This window comes from Sceloporus occidentalis, unplaced genomic scaffold, assembly GCF_023333645.1.
Source record: "Sceloporus occidentalis isolate IW3139 unplaced genomic scaffold, rSceOcc1.0.p SCAF_5, whole genome shotgun sequence".
In the NCBI taxonomy this organism is placed as follows: Eukaryota; Metazoa; Chordata; class Lepidosauria; order Squamata; family Phrynosomatidae; genus Sceloporus; species Sceloporus occidentalis.
The window spans coordinates 172,842,318-172,867,325 of record NW_028316985.1 but is presented as its reverse complement, the minus strand read 5'-3'; the positions used below and the strand labels follow the sequence as shown (position 1 = coordinate 172,867,325).

The following is a 25,008-nucleotide window of genomic DNA, read 5'->3' as shown; positions in this document are numbered from 1 at the left end:
ATTGCAGTCTAAGGATGAAAGGCCTCAAAGGATTTTCAATCCATTATTTCAGTAGTACTAAGGAAGCTGGAAAAGGTTCCCTTTTGGACTGCAGTTGATAGCTCCTCTGTGCTCCTAGCTACACAGCTCTACCACTTAGCAATCCAATCTCTGGGGATGTTCAGGCCAGTAAAAACACTCATTTTGGCAATGAGGAAAGAAACTCTACTCCAGAGAGTCTTGCCTAATCATTAAAATAAAGGTTTCCAGCAACTTACTCGGTATTTCCTCTCCTCTTCAAATTTTTCTTCAAACCTCCTGATCTTTTTCTTCAGCCCCTGAATCCTGCGAGTCAGCTGCGCGGGTGTTAAATCCTCCCGATCATCTTCATAAGATCCCAAAGATGAACTTCTTCTCCTGTAATGAAGGTGATGGCATTGTTGCCAAATCAACTTGTGTATATGCAGCCTAACAAGAAAAGGGATCTACCTGACAGAGAGAAAAATAAATCCTCGTAAAATGAGCAAGATTCTAATACAGGAGTACTGGAAAACTACCTTGTACTAAGAAAGACAATCTGTTTATTTTAGTTGGTATCAGCATTTGGGGTCCCAAGGTCTCTTTCATCACATGCTACCTCTTCTCATTAACTGGAGATAACCTGATTAAACCTAGGAATTTCTGCATGTAAAATGTACTCTTGCCATTGAGCCAAGTTCCCACCCTGAAGTAAAATACACTTTAAACAAGTCACTATTCGCATATGAGAGAGAAAGTCTTTAAATTTGTAATTCTGCCCTTTTAGAACAATAAGGGATTATTAACACCTAGCCATCCATCAAGAAAGAGAATCAGTGTAACTTACTGGACAGCAACCTAGCTGTTTGAACCAAGGAAACTTGGTTTTATGACTTGGCAATGCTATAGCAACATTGTGTTGCATTTAGGAACTTGCTAATTTTCTGCCTCAGTTATTTTTCTGTAAAATGAGAACACTAACTGTGCAGGATGTAAAGGCAAATAGAACAGAGGTTACAGGGGACAATCAAAATTAAAAGCACTATTTACGATTATTAACACTGAGGGCAAAGCTGGGGATGTCTACAGCTGAGGACCTAATGACACTGAGAGGTATGGCCATTCCTTCTGATGTCCTCTGAACTCTGGGGGTGTCTGGAAAACAGATCTTGGCTGCCATCCCAAATAGGTTCCTCACCCGTGTCTTAAAGTAACCACTTAAACCTACCTCATGAATGAATGTGAATTGGGAGGGGAAGGAGGCACTTCTGTGTCATCAAGGTACTGCTGACTTTGTCCATAGGCATAGAAACGAGGGGACAGCATTGGATCACTGTCCTCATCCAAAAGCTGACGAATGAGGCGGCCGGCCTGAGGAGAGAGGCGAGCTTCGTCGGAATCTAAGCCATCACGCTGCCAGGAGGAGAAAGCGGGGACAGGTTCTGGAAAAGCAAGTGAATAGGAAGCATGAGCAGAAATTCAACTGAACATGCTCTCTCTCATTCCACATTAATTTCATACTTATTTAGTTATATGTATAATAATTAGTCATTCAAGTGTCTAGCAACAAAGTAATAATAAAAAACAAACCTCAGAGATTAAAGGAATAGCTCTAAAATACTTCAAAGTACCAGGAGAACAACAAGAAAAAGTCTTGACCTAGCACCAAGGCAAAAGCAACATGAGAATCAAGTGATTACCCCAGGAAGAGATTGTCACATTCACATCCAAAAAAAGCCCACTCACTCATAAGCCTCTCAGAACTTCAGACTGAGGGACAGTCACATAGATGGTTTCTTGAGGTGATGGTAAATACTCACAGGATGAGATGTTCCAACAGTTAATGACGGTCCAAGTCAGACACACTTTACATAGTGGAGTTGGAAACAAATCAGATGCTGGGCTCTACAGTGATCTTCAGACCTTTCTTAATCTTTTATGTTAGCTCCTGCCTCTCCAAATGCTCAAGTTGGCTAACACTACCCATAAACACCTCTTAACCTTTTCTTCTTCAGGCTAAGCATCCCCAGCTCCCTAAGTTGTTCCTCATAGGACATGGTTTCCAGACCCTTCACCATTTTGGTCACCCTCCTTTGGACATGCTGCAGTTTCTCCACATCCTTTCAAAATTGTGGGGCCCAGAACTGGACACAGTATTCCAGGTGGGGCCTGATCAAAGCAGAATACAGTGGCACTATTACTTTTCTTGATCTAGACACTATACTTTTATTGATGTAGCCTAAAATTGCTGCCACATCACACTGTTGACTCATGTTCAACGTGTGGTCTACTTGGACTCCTAGATCCCTTTCACATGTAGTCTCATTCAGCCAGGTGTCCCCCATCCTATATCTGTGCATTTCATTTTTGCGTCTAAGTGCAGTACCTTACATTTCTCCGTGTTGAATTTCATTTTGTTAGCTTTGGCCCAGTTTTCTAGTCTGTTCAGGTCATTCTGAATCTTGATCCTGTCCTCTGGGGTATTAGCTACTCCTCCTAATTTGGTGTCATCTGCAAATTTGATAAGTATGCCCCCAATTTTGTCCTCCAAGTCATTGATAAAGATGTTCAATAGCACTGGGCCCAGGACAGAGCCCTGTGGGACCCCACTGGTCACTTCTCTCCAGGATGAAAAGGAGCCATTGAACAGTTACCTTGTCTAACCCACATTTTACAAGCTTGTTTTCAAGAATGTCATGGGAAACCTTGTCAAAGGCCTTACTGAAATCAAGATATACTATATCAGGGGTAGGCAACCTGCGGCCCGCAGGCCAGATGCGGCCCAGCAAGGCCTTGGGACTGGCCCCAGCCCGGTCCTGCCACCGATTGCCGCCAGGGCCTTTGGGGGGCAATTGTCTATGCAAGCCTCAGAAACATGCATTTATATTAACATTTTTTAAAAAATCAGCAATTTTTTTCACGTGTCCTCCATTTTTTTTAAAAAAAGCGTCTTCCATTTGAAAATTTTGTCCTACATTTGTCCTGGTTTATTTATATATTTAATTTTTTTAAAAAATTGTTTAATTAATTATTTTTTGGCTTCGGCCCCCCAGTTGTCTGAGGGACAGCAACCCGGCCCCCAGCTCAAAAAGGTTGCCTACCCCTGTACTATATCCACAGCATTCCCTTCATCTAACAAGCTGGTAATTTTATCAAAAAAAGAGAGCAGGTTTGTCTGGCATGACTTCTTTCTCTGAAACCCATGTTGACTTTTTGTGATTATGGAATTGCCATCTAGATGTTCACAAACTCTCCGTTTAATGATCTGCTCTAGAATCTTTCCTGGTATTGAGGTAAGACTAACTGGACGATAATTGTTGGGATCCTCTTTTTCCCCCTCTTTGAAGATGGGGACAACATTTGCCCTCCTCCAGTCTGCTGGGACTTCTCCTGTTCTCCTGGAGTTTTCAAAGATTATTGCCAATGGCTCCGATATTACATTTGCCAGTTCTTTTAATACCCTTGGATGTAGTTCATCTGGTCCTGGAGACTTAAATTCATTTAGACTAACAAGGTATTCTTGTACTATCTCTTTCCTTATTCTGTGCTGAAATTCCCCATATCTGTCCTCTGCTCCATTATCCTCAGGTTGAGCACCCTTTGCCTTTTCTGAGAAGACTGAGGCAAAGAAGGTGTTGAGTAATTCTGCCTTTTCTCTGTCCCGTTAGCATTTTGCCATCTTCTCCACGCAGTGGCCCTACCGTTTTCTTCTTCTTTGTTTTGCTGTGGACATGCCCCAAAAAGCCCTTTTTGTTGTTCTTAACCTTTCTAGCAAGCCTTAGTTCATTCTGCTATTTGTAAGAGATAAAGACTCCTGAAAGATCTTGATTAAAATATCACCATCACAGGCTCACTTGCTGAGGACATGAGATAGAGCCATATCAGTGGCTGCTCTCACACTATGGAATTCCCTTTCGCTGAAGGCATAGCTGGCCTCCTCCCTACTCTCCATTCTTTGGTAGGTAAAGGCCTTTTTGTTTAAGCAGGCTTTTAATGTGTAAGCAGGAAAGTTTTTTTTAATTGGGATGGGTGTTCAATTTTTTTTAAAAAAACTGTGTATCTTTGAAGTGATTTTATACTGTTTATTGTGATGATTTCAAAATGGTATTGATAAGTTTTTAAATTGATTATCTTTGGGACCCACCCTGGGTTCCACTATGGGTAAAAACAACATACAAAATGAGTAAATAAATGATGTCATATCACAAGTTTCTTTTATCAGGTAGGCAAGGGAGACATTTCTCAGAGCATTCCACTTTAATTGTTGGGATGAAACAACAGACACGTGATATGTTGGATGGTGTGAGCCATGAGACCACTCTCTAGTCAATCCTTTACACTGATGCTGAAAGGACAGTATCTTTCCAAGATGATAACTTCTAGCCTTGAGGTACTCATATCCACAATGCTATTCCAAAAATGCTCTTTTCAGGTGATAAATTTCACCCAGCCTTTATGGAAGCCAATCCATCTTAGTTTCAATGTACTTCTATCTGATTTTCTCCTCCAGTTTTTAGTATATAGATTTGCTTTAAAGAAACTTAAACCTATTCAATAAGCTCAAAGGGGGATTATGCATAACTACTGTAAACAAGAAGCAACACATTTCAATAGCTATGACATTTACTTTTCTCTTTCGGGGCAACCCACTATTTGCTCCATATCCAAAATTTTAAATGCTTTGCTTCTGAAGAACAAAGATTAGAGAGTTTTTAATTTATTTGGCATGTTTTATATACACCATTTTACCAACTACAGAAATAATTGTCTTTTTCAGATAGGAAAAGCTACTTGTCAGAATACCCAGCGGGGATGTGTTTAAGTTTAAGAGAACACTTTTTCACATAACAGAACACCCTTTTGGTATTGCCAATTTTATTCCTTTCCTCTACATCTCTCCTGCCAAAGCCTGACTGTTATTGCTCTGCCTTCCTTGTTTTATTTTAACACACAGCACAACAAAATACTTTCCTTATTTATTCTGAAATACTATATCAAAATGCTATCACAGTGGGATGGAGGGCACACAAAATATTTGATTATTCAATACATTTATGCACTGGCTCTTTTGGAAGTTTGTAGGATTTCTAATGATCTATGTACTGCACAGCATAATAAGGCACCACTGTCTTTTTCAGAGTTGCCGTACTCTTTCAGCTATTCTTATGGATCACTATGGGTTGAATCACTATAGAGACTGAAAAGAGCATTTAGGCTCACTGCCACAGCATTTCTATACTTGGGTTCCAAAACAACAATGTAGTGACATCCTATCTTCACTACAATGATACAAGAAAGGCAGGCATAACCAGAACTTGGAATGATCACTTTTCTGAACTACACTCCCCCCTGCTTTGTGATTTGGGGAATAGTAAAAAACAACAAACTACTTTTGTCCAAAGGTCAGTACTGGAAGACAACCTATATATATATGATTCTAGTTTCAGTCCATGAAAGCTCCTAAGAAGGAATGTTGGAGGAATTAAAACTGGAAGAGAACCCAGACATAAGATCCTGAGTAGACTAAGAAATCCAGTACTTAACAGTATTCAGTAGTAGGCACCTCCACATAACATCTCCTGGAAGACTACAGTGAATATCCCCAATATTTTTCTGACAACACCAAAATTCAGCCTCTAGGCCAGACCTTCTGTATTCTTAAAGATGAAGACCATTCTACCTGACCAGCAGGAGCACTTGTGCTTTCCCAGTGTGCTCTGCTTCCTCCTTCTTCTCTGTCATTGTGACATCATCAAACATATGGATTTCAAATCTAGCTTCTGTTCCTCTGAAACAATCACAACCCAAACCACGGAAATGCTACGTTCTAGAGATACAACCCTCAGAATCTCCTAACTAGATTTACTGCCATCACAACACCAATCTCTGAGGAGACCCACAAGTAATGGGCTATAAATAGTCAGATTCAACCAATTCCAAGGCCACAGTTGATACCAGAAGCTAACATCTCAGACTAGCACGGCCAAGCAATGAAGTAGTTTAAATCTGTTGGTTGGTTTAGTTGGCCAAATTTAAAACACAATGCATTATGTGTTTGGGCAAAGTTGTTGTTGTTGTTGTTGGTGGTGGTGGTGGGGAGAATCAGAAGCCAGTGTGACCAGCATATTGCAACACTTTCACAGTCTTATCTTGTGACCATTCCCACCCAGTCCCACAAGGACCTTACAATTCTGTATTTGGATAGTTTACTAAGCTGGTTTGCATGCTCCTACTTAGCTCTGTAGGATTAGATGGTTTAAGATTTGTAGCTTTGAAGTAATTCTGAAAAAGAATTCTGAAGTCAACAACTGCCCTGAAAAGGTAGAACTTCTTGGAAAAGCAGAATAGCCACAAAAGTTCTTAAAAGAGCTTTAAAATAATGCTTTTCCTGCTTAGAAAAAGTGATTAGTTTTGATCTTGCGCCAGTCAGACACCAGGTTTTTAGATTTCTGAAACATGGTAATTCATTGCTAACTTTTCCCCTAATTTAGTCAGAATAAGCACCCACTTTATACACTGAACAGTATCTGATCTACAGCTTCCTGGCAGCATAGTTAAACAAAGCTCCTGGCATAAGAAAACTATGTTTTGGGAAAGGATACAATGAAGTCTATTTCTTGGCACATGACTTTCCAACAGGCAGAAGATTGTGCCCGCGTGGAAGAGCTTTCAATTTCCAAATCTTCATACATAGCTTAAAATGGTATGAAGTAGACAGATGAAGTAAACCAAGTCTATGAAAGCTTATACTGTAAACCTTTTTCTCCTAGTTAGGTTCAAAGGTGCAACAAGATGCCTTTGTATGTTGATACAGACTAATGCAGCTATGTCTTTGAATATTAAAATAATATGGTTAAAAAAACTTTTTAAAGTTAGTTCAGATGAAGAGATAACACTGAACATTAAACATACCGCAATAACAACCCCTGCCCTTTTCTCATACTCCATTTGCAAACTCATCTTCCTAGGTTCTAAGTTGGTAATCCTCATACAAAAAAACTAATGTGTCACAGAGTCTTCCAATCCACTGTAGTACACAAGGTGGGAGCAGCATTTAGGAAAAAGAGCAACATAAAAGAACAGGATAATAGCTGGGAAGAAAATGAAAGTCTCATGAGACTGTAGTAAAAGGAGAAAAAAAATTGGTCTGGATTAATTTGATGAATATTCTAGAGCTGCATTTGATGTGAATGACCAGCAAGGTCTCCTCCCATGTTCTCACAGACAGGCACTGATGAACAAGACCAGTAGCATGGCTCTAAAGCAATCCTTCCTAAGCTATCTGACATGAAGGATTGATACCTCCTCCCAATGTGCCAGGGACCAGCCATATTTATGCCCATTGACTGCAACTATTTCTTTCTTTTCTAGCAAGCAACTGCAGACTGGCATCCAATAGCTTGCAGACTGGCACTGTTCCATGAACCACCACTTTGGGTAGCACTACTCTGGACTATAAGGCCAGGGTGGGAGCTTCCAGAGGTCCAGGGAGCTTGGAGGATCGTTTCCAATGGAAAATGGATAAAAATAAACAATTACATGCCCTAGAGGGTACAATTGGGTCTTGGTGGGCATGAGCTGTGTGTGTGTCAGATCATGACTGGGTGGATACAGTGAGAGCCCCAGCAGTCACATGTGGCATATGGACATCCATAGCTTACAGGACTTCTGGAATTTCTGGTAACAGATGGCTTCTTAAAGCTTGATGAAGGAATAGAGACATATATGGGAATATATAGCTCCTGTGTTTGGAGCAAGAGACCTTTTGAGTGTTAGATGTTGGGTAGAGATGAGAACGGATGGCTAAGTCCATCAGGTTCTGCTTCTGAGCTTTCTAGAGATATCCTGTTGGCCACTGTTGTAGATGGAAGGGATAGACTTCTAAGTACAATGTAGCAAGTTAATTGCTGTGTTTAGTTGCTTGTTACTATAAATATGACAGCACAAAGATTTTATTCTTCTGAAAATCAATTATGTGCTTCTATCAGCTTTTTTTTTAAAAAAGGGTGAAATGTCCTTCAAGTGGTTTACAAGATAAAATCTTAAATAAAACACAATCTATACTGGCAAAAACAACATAACACATTCAAAATAAAAGCAACTGTAGAACATCCAATTTCTAAGATAAAGGGCATCCATTCATTTAATCCTTATGCTCAACACACATACACTACAAAATTTGCATGAGTGAGTTGCAGGATGTTTTCTGACTTCCAATTAGCTTTCATATGGACTGAGGATTAGGGCTGTGTTTGTGTTTAATATTGTGTGTATGTTGTGTCCCTTCAAGTCATTTCTGACTTATGGGGACCCTAAGGCAAACCTATAATGGGGTTTTCTTGGAAAGATTTCTTCAGAGGAGGTTTGCCATTGCCTTCCTCTGAGGCTGAGAGCACAACACTTGCCCAAGTACAGATCTTTTATTTCCTAATCCCAATGGTAATTTCAGTGTCCTCTGAACACAACATACCATGCCTGCCTCACCACATTAAGATTTGCCAAAAAACTCTAGCATGTGATTTGTCCCCCTCAATACAATACATTGGCTGCAACAACAACAACAGCAATCTCAATAAAGAGTAATCTGTCTGCTAAACCCTCTCTCTAGCTTTTGGTTCTGGCTATTTGTTTGTGACAAAAAACATAACTCGACATGCCAAGTGTCTGAAAGATGGAGAAACAGTTAGTATCTATTTGTTCAACACTATCTGTGTGGATTCTATAACAAAATGTGACTTTGATAAACTAAAACGCCTGCCCTGGTGTGTAAGGATAAAAAAACAGAATAAAAATATAGGTCTCCGAAGATCTGTGGCAGGATAATAGATACAGATGGGGATACCACAGAGTAAGACCAGCTCAACCCAACTGATGTACACATGATGCGATCTTAGGGCTCAAGATTGTTAATATAGGTACAGACACTTCTTCAAATAATCTTATTTCTGGGGGATTTATTTTAAAAAGTAACAGGGTAGCATAGGCAGGGATTTCACACTTCAGATCTGTAAAGACTGATTGTTCAGGAAGTTAAAACTAAAGCTTATCACATGTCCAAACCATCTGTTCTACATGCCTGCCTGCCTGCAACTGCGTAGGTGAATATTAAAGTGTCAACCTACTTAATAAAATACTCCAGAAGTTACAAATGGTGGCAACTTAAAAGGCATTAAAACATCTGAGGTCCTACTGTGTACTTTCCTCTCTAAATTCCGGAGGCTGATATGGTTTATTTCAGGTCTATAAACATGGACTATTTGATGTTCTTTTGTTGCCTGTTTTATTGAATCATTTCCTATATTGCTATGTATTTTATATGTATTATCCTACTAGAGAGGCCCCTTCCCCACCACCACTCCCTTTGTGTCATGTGTTTTTAGATTGTAAGCCTGAGGGCAGGGAACCGTCCAATTAAAAAGATTGTATGTACAGCGCTGTGTAAATTTACAGCGCTTTATAAATAAAGCTTAATAATAATAATAATAATAATAATAATAATGGAGATATGTTTTCCATAAAGGAAAACAAACCGTTGATTACAACATTACAATACTTTCCTGCACCATTTTTTACTACCCGAAATAAGCTACATACCTTGGACCTACTTGCTGATCCTATGTTGATCCCATCAGTGCTACAAAAATATTCCTCAAGTAAAGAACAAATTGTGTGATGTATAAATTAAGAGCAAATATGCAGGGCTAAACATACAAGTGCAGAAATTTGGTTGGACACTGTTTTTCAGAAACATTTGTAGCAATGCCCAAATGCCACAATTTGACAAGTTTTCCTCATTCATCATATAAAAATGTCCACATCTTTATTTAAACTGCTCTTACTTCTCCATGGTATCATCATACGGATGAATTATGTAGCCAATCACCAGGCTACATAGATGGGATCATCAGATAGCCCCATGAATCATGTGAGCCCTGTATGGCTGGAACTGTGCACATAACTAATCCAAGGAATGAAAGCATCTTGGGGGTGGGCTAGTAGGACGAATCAATGTAAATAAATAATATTTATTTGATTTTTATAGTGAAAAAAATTGCAAGAAATCATCATCATCATCATGCAGTTGTTCTTCAGATATATTACACATGCCTGGCAAACATGCCACAACAAACAGGATCGTCTTAGAAAATAAGATCCAGAGAATTTATTTTCTCTGTTATCAAGAGAGTGAGTTTTAGGGTAAGCAGAAGAAGTTCCTACATAGCGGCTCTCCACCTTTAGTCCTCTAGCTGTGTTGGACATCAATTCTCAGAAAACATCAGTCAACATGACCCATGGTGAGGATCTAGGAATTGAGGTCCAAAATATCTGGAGAACCAAAAGCTGAGAACCTTGGCTCTAAGAGAAATGTAGTGCAAGGCCCTGAGCCCTGCCATGGGACTTAGGGCTATGAGATCTCCTGCTAAGTGAGATGATGAAACCTGGTGACAAATAGGAAAAAGTAGCAAGGCACCTGAGGGGGACAGAGTTGTTAGATCACAGACCTAAGGGCAGACACAGTAGAGGACAACATTAAAAGGTGAAAGCAGGAAGCCAGCCAGCTGAAAGGGTGGGAAGGGAAGGGAAAGGGAAGTAAGAATCTTCTTCTTTTTCCTCCTCATATAACATTACCAGAAGGAGCAGCAGCAAAAATGCAGCTATATACAAACATAGAATTAGCCAGGAAACTGTGCCACATTGGTGGAAGCTCAAAGTTTTCAACAGTTATTTTTTGGGCTCTAATTTCCAGAATCTTCCACTAAACATTGGCAGTGGCCATGCTGACTGGGGGATTCTGAGTGTTGTAGTTTTAAAAAATTACTAACTTTCCCATGCTCTGGACTAAAGGTAAGGGTTCTTTACAATACAACATACTCACTGGTTTAGAACTATGTAGATCCCAGTTTTCCATGGGACAAAATACCAACTCTCTTCCAGCCATTAAATGAATATTTCAAAGACGGGACCATCTGCATGGCTTACTTTTTTTTAAAAAAATATTCTTTATTGAAAATTTACAGTATATACAAAAAAGAGTTTTACATATTTATCAAATTCTTCATATCTTATCTCCCTCCCTCCCTCCAAGTTTCTAATTTCAGTAGTTACACATCACACTTATATATTTTGTTTGTTGCTAAAGATCAAGTTACAAAAACCTTCTCCATGTAAAGTTTCCTTAAGAAACTAATAGCAATAACTTAAACATCTTTCTTTACAAAACTTAACTTGACAATTTGTCTCTACAAAAGTTCAATAGTGGATCCCAAACTTGTTTTTCTTCTGCGGTTTTGTCTCTGAGTGTCATTGTAATCTTATCCATTTCTACAATATCTAAAGTTTTATATAGCCATATAGCCACAGTAGATATTTCCGTGTTTCTCCAGTGTTGGGCTAGCAACATCCTTGCTATTGTTATTAAATATAATATAGGTTTAAGTCTTTCTTTTTTTTCCTTACATATTTAATAGGAATATTTCTGGATCTAGACTGAATTTGATTTGGAATATCTTTTGTATTACCTTATGGACCTCTTTCCAATTTTTTTTAACTTTAGGGCATGTCCACTACATATGGTAAAAAGCGCCAATACTTTCATTACATTTCCAACATAGTCTCTTGTTATTTTTTGCAGATCTTACCTAATCTTGATGGTGCTAGATACCATCTATGTATCATTTTTAACAAATTTTCTTTTCTATCCATACATAAGGCAAAGTTTAAGTTCTTCCATGCATGTTATACTTTTTGTGTGTATGTGAACAATGTTCCGTTATCCCACCATGCTTAACATGAGCCTTAACCATTCTTGCTTATCACAGCAAGCATGCCTCTGCCTTCTGGAAACTACAGCAAAGTACCCAACCTTCTTCTCAACCTGGAAGAGATGGATAAACAATCATCCCTAGCAGCTGGACAGTGATCCATTGTCCCCAGTTTAAAAGTTTGCAGAAAAGTTAAGATTTACTGGAGAACTGCACAGTCAAAGTAATCCAGAGTACCTTAGCCAAGCAGGGGCAAACCAACAAGACTCCTCCTGAGTAGTAGTCTTTCCTGTTCCAATGCACCAAGCTTGGTGGTGGGGCTTCCTTAGCCATTTCTAGGTGGATATGTGAAAGTCAGGGTGGTGTAGTGGTTTGACCACTGAACTACAATTCTGGAGGCCAGGGTTTGAACCCCGGCTCAGCCATGGAAACCCATTGGGTGACCTTGGACAAGTGACACTCTCACAGCCTCACAGGATAGCAATGGCAAACCTCCTCTGAAGACGTTTGCCAAGAAAAATCCGTAACAGGCTCACTTTAGGGTCGCCAGAGGTCAGAAATGACTTGAAAGCACACAACACCACACACGTTCTATGTGTCTCTGCCAAAGAGTGGCCAACGCAGTAGGGGAACGACAAGACTAATAGCCTGGCAAGGACAATTTTTGGCTTAGTTTGCAAGGATAGCCATGTGTTGTGGACCTCTGCTTTCTATTCTGCATTTTCTTCCATGGGATTTGGGAATTTCTTGCCCTAAAATACAGCATGCTTTCCAAAGTGTTAATGCTCACTTCACAGCAGGTTCCAAATGTAAGTGAGACCCTATGTGTGCCCACTAAGAAGGAAACCCTCCCCAACAGAATGAGTGGCTTACTGTTGATTAACTCTCTATAACTGGAATCTTAATTCTAAACTATTGAAACAGAGCAGAGATGGCCTGCTCAAGAGATAAGGGGAGGCTACCTTTCAGGTAGTGGAACAGGAGGATGGACTGGATGGCCCTTGCGGTCTCTTCCAACTCTATGATTCTATGAAATAATGCCCATTCCCATGACTGGATGGGTCCCATACCCTACTCTCATACTGCTACAAATACTATGCCTGGGGAAAGGCCTGGTGGAATTCCTGTCCACACTGTTTTACTCTGAAAATTCCCACAGAGCGAGAGAAAGGGCAAGTGGGTGGACAGGCTCTCTGCAGTTGTTCCTTATAGTCTAATAGATAAGGTGGGCACCAGAATGCATAAATGTGAGGTAAGGTGAGAGTCACTGACCATCGAGTCTCTTTCTCTTCTACCTCCTGCACACTTGCCACCTATTCCCCCAGCCCTCATCCTGGTCACCTTTGAAAAGATTAAAAAGCACAACTGCCCCGTTTTCAAGGTAGAGTTAATTAGAATATTAAGGGGATATAATGACAGAAAGACTGTTGGGAGGGCTCCTTTGAGGTGTACTTTAGATGCAGAGGGAGAAGTCTCTAGTGAATAATCAGCATGCAAAAAGAACATCGTGTCACCTGGCGTCTTCTGTCAAGAACAGCCACAGCTGCTGCATGTTTGAATATTAGAAGCCGGATCTGACCCTGCTTTAAAATTCTGAATTGATACATAAATAGTATGTATATATGAACTGACATCACCTCCTGAAGTCCTCTCTATAGAAAGTCAAGAGTATTGCACATATAGAATAAAGGTATTACACTTTTCCCCTCACTTCTATGGGCAAGATGGAATCAGTTCCTCCACCTCCTCTTTCAAATGTCCACTTGATAACAAATTGCCCTTAATTACGCTTTCTAACTGTTCATAAAGAAAGGAGACTTCAAAATCTCTGAAAAACTGAACTCTGGAATGTCTCTGATATCTCCAAACCATTCAGTTTCTAGGGTCAGCGGCTGCCTTTCAATGTGGTGACATGTTTTCTTTGCCATTTTAGCTCTGGAAATACTCCCTGGAGCAAAGCCACAAAAATAATTGTTTTGCTAAAAACACGGTTTATCACCACAAGCTTCCCATGCATGCAAAGATAAAAATGTGTGTTTCAATTCATGAATGTAAAAAAGTGAAACTGATTCTCCCCCCCCTCCTTTCTCCCAGTACAGCCTGATGGAGGCATATCTGTGTGCCCAGACATATGAAAACCATTAGAATGACTAATGCAAAACATCTGTATCCTGCCAAGTTGAGAAGAGCAAGATCACTTGAAACATAATCAATTTAAGACCTTCAAAGCAAAAGCAAAAACATTTCCCAGCAAATAAACAAAAAACCTAACACAAAACCTGAAAAACTGAATTTTGTACATCACGGGGAAAGGAGTTTTGGGATCTACTAAAGTAGGAAATTAAAAAGGTTTCATTCCCCCCCCCCAACCTGATATTTATTATATGATCATGAAAAGACAGAGGGAAACCCCAACACCTGGACACACAATTCTGCCACTCTGGGATGCAGCTAGGTCACCATAGAGGAGTGCTAATGCAACAGCAGTCTTTTTAGCTTTTTAGCTCAACTGAGTAAAAAGAACAAGCAAAAGGACAAAATTGTTCCATGGGTCTTTCTCCATTCTGAGAGGAATGTATCAATACATCTTTTTCACTACAAATTTAAGTTTTTCACCCAAGCAGGTTTTCTGTTGCTATAGATTCTCTATCAAAAGGGAGGGGGGATGTACCCATACTGCAGCCAACATTCCCTCACTCACACCAACATCCAGCCTGCCTACTGTACCTTCCCAGTTGTTGTTGTCGCTGCACAAAGTGGTCAAGTCCAGCCGAGGCACTTCTGATACAAAGGTCTCCTCTTGCCCATCAGTCTCTTGGTTCCTCTGTAATTTGCTTTCAGGAATGCTGGGATGCTCCTGGATCTTCATGCTCAAATTCTGGAACAAATCCCCAAAAGTGAGAAACAAGGCACACCTTTTCCCTAAATATATTTTGCAATGTTCAGAGCAGATGTAAATGCTTGCAGAAATCAAGGGTGCTTCTCCTTTTATGCAGTTACATGCAAAATAACATGTGCCTTAGTATCCAAGATTCCCCAAACTTAGTATCACTCAAACTTTCTCCTTGGTTAAAAAATGCCAGCAAGCAGTCCTGAACTTGCGTCTTTCCAAAAGTGCAAGTAGTTGACACAGTCTCCAGTAACCAGGATAAAGAGGATGGCACAGTGAAGGATGTGCGTTCCTTGAAACGTGCAATTTTTTCTGACACAGGAAAAGTAAAAAATGAAAATGTCAGCCCCTCTCACAAAGTGTTGCTGTTGCTAAGGCTACTGTAGCAACAGAGTGTCTTTGGGAAGCAGGCACCTCCGGCCACTGACCCAGTCCCTAGAGGAAGCCGAGAGCTGACTGGATAAAGAGCTCAAGCGAAGGAGGGGAATGGCAGGCAATCGCTCTCCAGCAAGTTTGGGCTTCTGGTGGAGATCAATGAATGCCAGCTAAGCTGGGTTGGCTGCACGTCTCTTGGTTTCCTGTGGTTGTTTTCTGCCTGGGTGTGGGGAAGAGCAGGACTATTTATGGAGGTGCTCTGGGATATTACAAGCCACTGTTGCGCAAACCCAAATTGGAGTGGGGCTTTGGCATTTAAACAACTGGAAGCTGGAGTACTCTAGGAAATAATCCAGCCACTAGGAACACTTCCCAGTCCACCCAATCCTCATCTGTATCATTCTCCCCCTTCCCCCATTCGTAAGGGAAGAGCCGCCAAGGAGGTGATCTATAATTTATAGCAGAGGGAGGGGGGGAACAGCAGCTCTTTGCTGTGCTAGTGCTCGCTTGCAAGATATCTGAGAAGTGTGTGTCTGGAGTCCACAGCACTCATTGCTCTTTCGTCCCTCTGCTGTTTGCTTTTTTTGTGGGCTTAATCTATTTGGATTTACCTCCTGAGTTCATCACAGTGCTCTCTCTATCTCATACAAAATTTGGTGAGTATGGAATGCAAAAATACATGCAAACACACCAATTCTTGAGGGGGGGATTCTATTTTAGGGAGAAAATAATGCAGGGAGTAAAAAGGGAGGGAGAGAGAAAAGAAACACATAGCTCCTCAGTCCAGGAATGGATGACAAATGCTGACAAAAGAGACATGACAGGAGATATTGTGAAAAGATTAACGACCATCAAATGTTTAAAGTGGAGTATTACTCTCTCAGCCTCAGAGAAAGACAAAGACAGAGTCTCTCCAAACAAATGTTACCAAGAAGACCCAGTGATAGGTTTGCATTGTGATTACCATAAATCGGAAATGACTTGAAGGCACAGAACAACATCTGTCTATCTCACCCTTTTCCCAGTCCAAGACCCAGGACAGCTTACAGATATGGATATTTCTTCAAAACAATGGAAATCTATTTGTGAATACAGACTTCTATATACTGTCAATACAAATGGGAGCTGAAAATGTACAAGTATATTATTCTAACTTATCACTATTATTACTATAACCCATCATCATCATCACCATGAGAACCACCAGAACCACCACTATGATTAGCAGCAGAAATAGAATTTTTATCCTATTCTTCAGCTGAAAAGTTTCTTCAAACATCTTACATATACTCAGTATATTTTTTTTAAAAAAAGAGAGACTTGTCTCTAATCTAAAAGATGGGGATAGAGACAGAGAGAGTACAAAAACTGGGATGTGTCCAATGAAATCCACTGGAGTACAAAAAGAGAGAGGTTTATTTTATTTATATGCTGCCTTTCCCCTGGCATGGAACCTCAGAAAAGCTAAAAACAAGGTAAGCTAAAAACATTATAATAAAAAAAAGCTGTAAGACAATTAAATAAGCTTCACATGTTAAATTTTAAAGACTATAAAATCAATTAAAAAATTCTCAGGATGCTAACAACATAGGGCTCTTTCGTATTATGGTGCTTCACCAAAATACAAATCCCAGGATTTCATGGGATGCACTCATGGCAGTTAAAAGTGGAATCATAGTGCTATAACTGTGCCATGTGAAATACTAAAAAGCCTGACACATTTTATCCTGCCAATGGTTTTAAGGCTCTCTTCAGGAAATATAAAACAAAATCACAAGACAATAAGTTACCTGAATGGCTCAGCCTTATTATAGATTACCTTTTTGCCATTTGGAGAACCAGCATGGCATAGCAGTTTCTGTGTTGGACTCTGACTCTAGAGACCAGGGTTTGATTCCCTGCTTGGCCATGAAACCCACTGGGTGACTTTGAGCAAGTCACACCCTCTCAGCCTCAGAGGAAGGCAATGGCAAACCTTCTCAAGAAACTTGCCAAGAAAACCCTATGATAGGTTCATCTTAGGGTCACCATAAGTCGGAAACCATTTCAAGGCCCACAACAACAGAAAGAACATGAACCTTTATGAATGGATAAACTTTAAGAATAACATAAAATTTGATATAGAATATAACCATCCAGAAATTCATTTCTTGGACTTAAATGCAAAGAAGGCAAATAATCAACAAGGTGTTAATAAGATGATAACATCTATTTATAGTCTGATAATTCACATTCTAGATCCCTCAAGATGCAGTTTCCCCAATGGAGACTTTGATTCCTTAGATTAAAATACAATTGTTCAAACTACACTGACTTTAAAAATGAAGCCTATATACTGGCAGAACCATTGATGGATAGAGATCATCCTTGAAAACTGGTTTCTCAGAGCATACATAAAGTGTCTCAAACAGCATATTCTGATCTTTTAAAACAAAATAAACCATTGGCCACCTGTCTCAACTACAACTTCCCTTTCAATCACATTACCAATAGTTTACAGGGGTTTATTAAGAAATATTAGCAGTCCAATACAGTGTATATCGTGCTGTCAAGATAAACTCCAGATGTTATCCAAAAGAACCAACAATGTTGGTTGTTAAATTAATTAAATTTAATTAATTAAATTAAGGCCTTCCTGGTAAGGAAGACAGCCAAGGAGCACAAATACCATATAATGCTCTGATGGACATAACCAGACCCACAGAGCATCATCCCTTCACACAGGGGTGTGGGTTGCAGGTGAGACATGCAGTATGCAATTGCCTTGGACCACACATAGAAACTTGATGGGGTACCCAGGTAGTGTCATCTCCCATGTATAATCTTCCTGTGATAGCCTATTGCTTTTTTTTCTTTTTCTTACTGCAAAATATATGTGGATATGGAGATGGAAAAACTGCAGCATGCTTTTAAGTTACAAATTGTATTTTTGAGCTGTAGTTTGTTTTATTCAGTGCCATGACCCACCCTGGTAGAAGAGCAGGATATAAATTAAACAAATAATCAAATAAATGGATTCTGACTGATAATGCTAGGACTTATTTGTCTAGAACTATGATTCCCAAACCCTGATCTTCCAGGTGATTTGGACTTCAGATTCCCAGAAGCCTCAGCCATCGTGGTTAATGGTCAGGGATTCTGAGAGCTGAGGTTCAAAACATCTAGAAGACTAGAGTTTGGCAATCACTGGTCTAGAATAATTCTGAAGTACTTTTAACTGGCATCTAGACCTCAACTCAGCTATGGGAGAAAAGAAACTTCATCCATCCAAGCATCTGGGCCAGACAAACACATTTTGCTGCCTGATGCCACAAACAAGATGCCATTTCCTAGTCAGTCCAAATAGAGTAGCTGACTGGCAGCTGAATTCTCCGATGATCATCATTTTAAATGTCACTTGAGGCAGCCAAGTCAGTTTAGAGAGCACAGGAAGCTTGTGTGTTACACACAACAATGCCCTCCAATTGAGGGGAAATGCCAGAGAGTTCATAAAGTGAAGCAACAGAGCTACCATTTCTCTCCCCCCCTCCCAAATCTACTGCCTGAAGCACCTGTTCCACACTGTCTAATTGGAGGGCCGGCCCTGACAGTAACTAACTTACAGTGGAATAATATCCAGTCATCCACCCCACTATATTCAATGAAACCTATCCCTTAGTTAGTCAGACTATAGGCTTGATGGGTTACTTAATGGCTAGCATTAACCTGAGCAACACTTTAGGAAAAGAATGGACAACTCTGGCAGGTCTTCTCGTGTTGCTGTGCGCCTTCAAATCATTTTTAACATATGGTGTTGACCCTAAGGTGAAACTAACATGGGTTTGATTGGCAAGATTTGTTCAGAGGAGGTTTGCCATTGCCCTCCCCTGAGGTTGAGAGAATGTGACTTGCTCAAGACCACCAAGTGTTTCTCATGGATGAGTTGGGAATTGAATTCTGGTCTCTAGAGTCATAGTCCAGCACTCAAACCACTATGCCACACTGGATTAGGGAGAGGGACATGCAATTCTCATCCACAGTCTCACCAAACTATGAGTCCCAGGATTCACTGGGGTGCAGCCATAACAGATGAAGTGGAATATAGCAAACTATATAGCAAAAATATATTTACCTAGTGTGAATGGGTAGCTTAGGGAGAATGAAGTAAACTGGGTACACTCAGACAATATTCTTTCCATGCAGCTGTTAGATATTACAGGAATTAAGATTAATGAGAAAAACCCGAATGAGAATGGCAAGGGGGCTATGCTGTGCTAGAAGACCGCCACTTGTCAAGTAGACAGATGATAAGTCAGTGGCATCATTCAAATCAAAGGACTAAGGAGAGGGATTTTACAAGCATAGAGGAAAAAGGGAAGTTTCAAATAATATGAAGGCATGATGAAGGAAATATTTTACTCGACAGCAAATAAATAAATAAATAAATTACTCTGAATGTTGAAAGAACTGGTTTTTCAACGGTCATGACCCCAGTCAATTGCTCAACTTTTTATTTCCTTTTCTTCTCAGTTTAAGTCACGTAGCTTTTTTCTTCAGCACAAAAATCCTGCAAAGTTGTTTTTTTTTTGTTAAAGTGAAGTAAAAACACTTCCCTGGCTATAGTGTCTTTAATCCAAACCAGTTTGGGGCAAAAATGTCAGTTCGAGAGATTTCTTTGCACTCTGCAACAACATGTCCTGTTCTCTTTGCTCCCTGCCACACCAAAAGTTCCGGCTAGGGAAGAACATGAAAGCTAAAGTAACACTTTAAGGAACACAATTTGTCAGAGGATAGAAATAAACATTCTTATCCCTTTCTCTATAAGACAAATTGTACTGGAGTCTTAATCACTTCTTGTGTTGTCACTTTCCTGTAATTTCAAACTGCCAATGATCTGTCAAAGCAATGCAACAGAATCAGTTCCAAAGTTGTCTCTCCACACTTGGTTGCCATTCAACAGAAACTGGGATAGAGGAACTGAGACTGTAGACCTGGAACATTTGTTTTTTGAGTAACCAGATATAAACAGAAGCAGAATATTCATACAGCAGCCATAGTCTGCCAACGCACACTCTTTACAAAATTGCAGAATTCAACATACATCAGCATAAACCTTTACATTTGAGCCCATTCCTTGACAGCAACCTATTTGATAAAAGCATAAGATTGCAAGTTTTAAAAGATATAACATGGGAAAATGTTTCTGTATTTTTCTTCTGCTTGGAAGTCTGTATCTTTGTTGTGGAATAAAAGAGGATCTCTGTGCTCTCTCCATTAGTGTGAGGAACACGCAATGGGCTACTTGTTCACTCATGCAGCTCATAATGCAATGAATAATCCATAAGGCCTTCAGAAGCATAATGGTAGCTTAGACCCAAGGGAGTTGCAATGAATCTCCAACAATGTTCTAAGCATACACAGAGGGCTCACTGTCTTGGCAAATGGATTTTTAATTTTTTTTTTTTAAAAATTGCTCATGATTCCCGCTGATATCCAAGCACTCTCACATATCTGTCTGAGACCTATAGCCAGTTCCACAAGGACAAGTGCATGCATCATAGGGGATATTATTGTATCTCTCTTCCAATAGGGCTGAGGATAGAACATCACATTTTGTTAATGCTAATACTATCCTGTATTATCTCTGTGAATTATTAAGAAAGAACAGGGTACAGAGAGTTGCCAGGAAAGCCAAGGGTCTCTAGTGACAGTAAATGATGACTTAGCCTTGACAGAAAATAGGAGGAGAACCCTGCTGCCCGGTGACACACAGAATTCCAAACAAAGTTAACCAGAGATATGTATCATATGGCCCTCCAGATGGTGTTAAACGACAATTACTAGCTGCCTTAGTCACCATAGCCAATGAAGAATGCTGAAATCTGCAATCCAAAAACCTCTGAAGGGCCACATGATTTCCACCCCTGATTTAAATAAATAGATTCGTAGAATCATAGAGTTGGAAGAGACCTCAAGGGCCAACCAGTCCAACCTTCTGAAAACAATCAAAGCACCCCTGACAGATAGCCATCCAGCCTCTGTTTAAAGACCTCCAAAGAAGATTCCACCACACTCCAAGGGAGTGTGTTCTGCTGCTGAACAGCTCTTACTGTCAAGAAGTTCTTCCTAATATTGATGTGGAATCTCTTTTCCGGTAGTCTGCATCCACTGCTCAGTGTCCTAGTCTTTGGAGCAGCAGAAAACAAGTTTGCTCCATTTCCCCAGCAGCAAAAAACAAGTTTGCTTCAAATACATTTTCAATCACTTTGCTAACAAAGCAGAGTTTGAAAAAAATGACAGAGACTATGCTCTTTTTGTCCAGTCTGAGACATCATGGTACAGGACAACCAGACATGGGAAAGTACATATGAGTGCTTTAATGGTAGAAATCTTATGTTGGAAGGGTAGACGTGGAGAAAGTCACTGGGTACCAATTTTGTATATCCTATTGCACAACTTGGATCCCAGGAATTCCCAGCCAACACAAGCAATGTTTCCTATAAAGACACTGCAATACTGACTGCTGCATTTTTATCTAATATGAAATAGAAATTACTTTTTTGGACTACACCCTGAGTGCCCTGTCACCTGGAAAGTTACTCTTCCCCAAACCAAGCAACATATACCAATTTTCAGTAAGGGCCAATAGAGTACCCTAAGAGGAGGTTTGAGTGTTGGAATATGATTCTAGAGATCAGGGTTCAAATCCCTACTCAGAAATGGAAATCCACTGGGTAACCTGGGACCTTATCACACGTGGGGGAATTTGCAGCTCAGATCCGCAGTCACTCCAGTTCTAGCAATGCAAAGCGTGATGTTTTTTCACACCAGATCCAGAGTCACTCCTGTCTAGCAATGCGAATTAAGGTTAAAACGTGATGTTTTACCACACCTGGTTGCCTTTCTGTTGCCCTTCCAAATTGAGGGGGAAGCGAAGTCAGTTCTATTCCAAGCAAGTCACGTGATGCGGAGTGAGTGCACATTTTATTACCACACCGTAGGGTTCAACAATTCGAATTGGCACCCTTGCACATGCTCAGTGGGGCTCTGGACGCTGTCCTCCTTCCCTGCCCCCTCTTTAGCTGTCATCCTTCATGGGGTGAAGAAGCAGTGAGGGGATGATGGGATAGGTCGCTGGGGTTTGCTGGGGCCAGGATCGGGATGCAGGAGAAGGCAGGGGATGATGGGATAGCTCGCTGGGGGTCCCTGGGGCCAGGATCGGGATGCAGGAGAAGGCAGGGGGTGATGGGATAGCTTGCTGGGGTTGCTGGGGCCAGGATCAGGATGCAAATGAAGGCAGGGAATGATGGGAAGGGTTGCAAGGTGGCAGAGGGGGTGAGATGGCATGAAGGAGGAGGAGGGGGTGACATCGCAGTGCAATTCGCAATGCAATCGAAGTGAGCCTGGACGCGAATTCTATGAAGCCATTTTTTTCTGGTTTTACCAAAATAAGAGGTCACTTTGGAATCACTGCGGAAGCACCTCGCAAGGAGCTCCCATAGAAAGGAATGGCATCTGATAACACATTCATGTTACGACGTGAATGCGCATTGTTGGAAGTGCAGTCACATTGGAACTGAGCCTGAAAATCTACAAAAAGCTCTGTGTGATATACTCCCAGGGCACGTTAAACACTCTCAGGAGGAAGGCAGGGGCAAATCTCTGAACAAATCTTGCCAAGAAAAGCCGATGGTAGCCTTAGAAAAGGCACACAACAAAAGTACCCCAAAAGCAACAAATCCCATCTGATCCTGGATGCTTAGCAGGGTCAGCCCTGGTTAATACTTGGATGGGAGATTGGCAACAAATACCAGGTGCTGTATTTCAGAGGAAGGAACTGGCAAAACCACCTCTGAGTATTCCTCGCCTAAGAAAATCTTGTGGAATTCATGAGGTTGCCCTAAGTCAGCAGGTGACTTGAAGGCATATATACACAAACGTGTAGTGGGCAGAGGATGGATTAACACCATCTGACAAAACTAAGGTCACTAATGTCTCACGTATGATCCTTAGCTGCCTTGCAATTCAACCCATTAAGATCTAGCAATGGAAACACACAATTGCTGGCTGTCCAGTTCCTCCTCTGCCCTCATTTGTGGTAAAGGAGACAGAGAAAGAGGTACAGGAGCTTGCTCTTGTTTGTTAGCTCTGAATACCATCATTTGTTATAAAAGGTATGCTTCTAAGTCCCCCTAAGCAACAAGCTTAGAAAGGCCGTGGAATGTAAAATTATCCCAAAAGAATGTAACATTTACTTGACCCTTTAATACCTGGATAATGAGATCTTAGGGTAAATTTTATGCCTTTCTTGTGATGAAAATGCGAATTGAAATATAAATTCAGTTCAGACAGTTATTTATAACCATATAGTTCAGTATGCAATTTTTGAGAGAATCTACTGCTTTGAAAGAAATTTAGACTGTCAGATCAATGTGCAACTAAATAATTTTACATGAATTACTGTAAATTTTAACAATTCCAAATGGTTTTATAGCTTTTCAAAAGCAGGGGAATATAGGAATATAAAGTTTTTATTCCACGATTATTTCCAAGATCTTAAGGTCATGTAGAATGTTATCCCACACTACACAAAACAAACAAACAAACAAACTAACAAACATATTACACAATTACAGCACTTTGACACCACATTAATTGCCATGGGTCCATTCTATAGAATCCTGGGTTTTGCAGTTTTGGGAGGAAGCTGGGATTCTCCAGAGCACTGGCACATGACCAAGCTATAAACCCAAAGGATGCAGTCATGGTAGCTGAAGTGGTATCAAAGTGCTATAACTATGTAGTGTGCAAGAGACCCAAGGATGTATTTCAAGGAAATAAATTTATTTTTGGAGTGATCTGGGCTTTCAGAATCATTCAAACAAAACAGTGTCTCCAAGAAGCCACACTTGACTTTACCTAATTTAATTTCTTTATTACATATATTTCTCCTGAGGAGCACCAGGCAGCAGACTTGGTACTCTGCTTCCCTTATTTATCTTCACAACAGCCCTGTAAAGCTGAGAGGGAGCAACTGGCTCAAGGTCAGTGAGCTTCATGGTTGAGTTCTTAATCTGATGTTCCAACCACTGCACAATGCTGGCTTGGATACTGGTTGATTCGGAGACTATGAACATTATGTTTTAGGCTTAATTTAAACAATGTAGGGTAGAGCTGTGTTTATTTGCTCTTTTTGTTCTGTCTGAGACATCATGGTACAGGACAACTAGACATGGGAATGTACATATGAGTGCTTTATGGTACAAGTCTTATTTTGGAAGGGTAGACGTAGAGAAAGTCACTGGGTACCAATTTTGTATATCCTATTGCACAGCTTGGCAAAGTACAGACAGTCCCTGGCACCTGGTGAACTTATCTATCATTTTGCCCAACACGAACCATGCATCAGAATCTATGATGGAGCTTAACAACATTGGTTAATTAGTTCTGTTTATTTTTAGATTTATTGTGTCAACACCACACTTCTGTAAAAGCATATGGCACAATAGGTGTTACTAGCCATGGAGTATAGTTTCCAGAAAATATTACTTTATCTTAAGGAAGATGTTTCTTGCTTAAGGTTGCAAAGGAATGATTGGAAGCACATGGACAAGCTTAGCAAATTTGTCAAACACAAATAAGTGGTTGGAAGAGATTTTCAGTAGCTATATGCAGAGCTATAGCGTACACATGCGACTAATCTCACGGCTTGTTGAAGCAGAATAAATTGTTTTAAAAAAGGCAGTCTGTGCAAATATGCTACATTTATACAGGTAACAGAATTGGGGTTATATTTGCAATGAATACTGATTTGTTCTTTCAGAGGTCTTGCAAATTCATCTTTTTTTCTACCCTAAACCAAATGGTGACTTGAAAGGTTACTGTATAGGTTTTAAATTTTAAAGGAATGAATATCTGACATATTGAAATCATGCATAACTGAGCAGTGGTGGGATTATGCTCTGAGTCCAATTCTTCTTAAAAGTAACTTTCCTTAGAAAAGGG

The 25,008-nt window shown here is 40.3% G+C and overlaps 1 protein-coding gene across 6 annotated transcripts in view; it reads right to left on the bottom strand.

The window, feature by feature from the left end:
* FAM13A (family with sequence similarity 13 member A) overlaps nt 1-25,008 on the bottom strand; it is a 175,812-nt gene that overhangs the window by 17,690 nt on the left and 133,114 nt on the right. For all 6 annotated transcript variants that reach the window (XM_089526127.1, XM_089526128.1, XM_089526126.1 and 3 more), the window contains 3 exons: nt 14,487-14,637; nt 1,226-1,439; nt 258-396 (listed from right to left, as the gene is read on the bottom strand). In XM_089526127.1, coding sequence (XP_089382253.1) covers nt 258-396; nt 1,226-1,439; nt 14,487-14,637 — 504 coding nt within the window. The remainder of the gene's footprint in view (nt 1-257; nt 397-1,225; nt 1,440-14,486; nt 14,638-25,008) is intronic.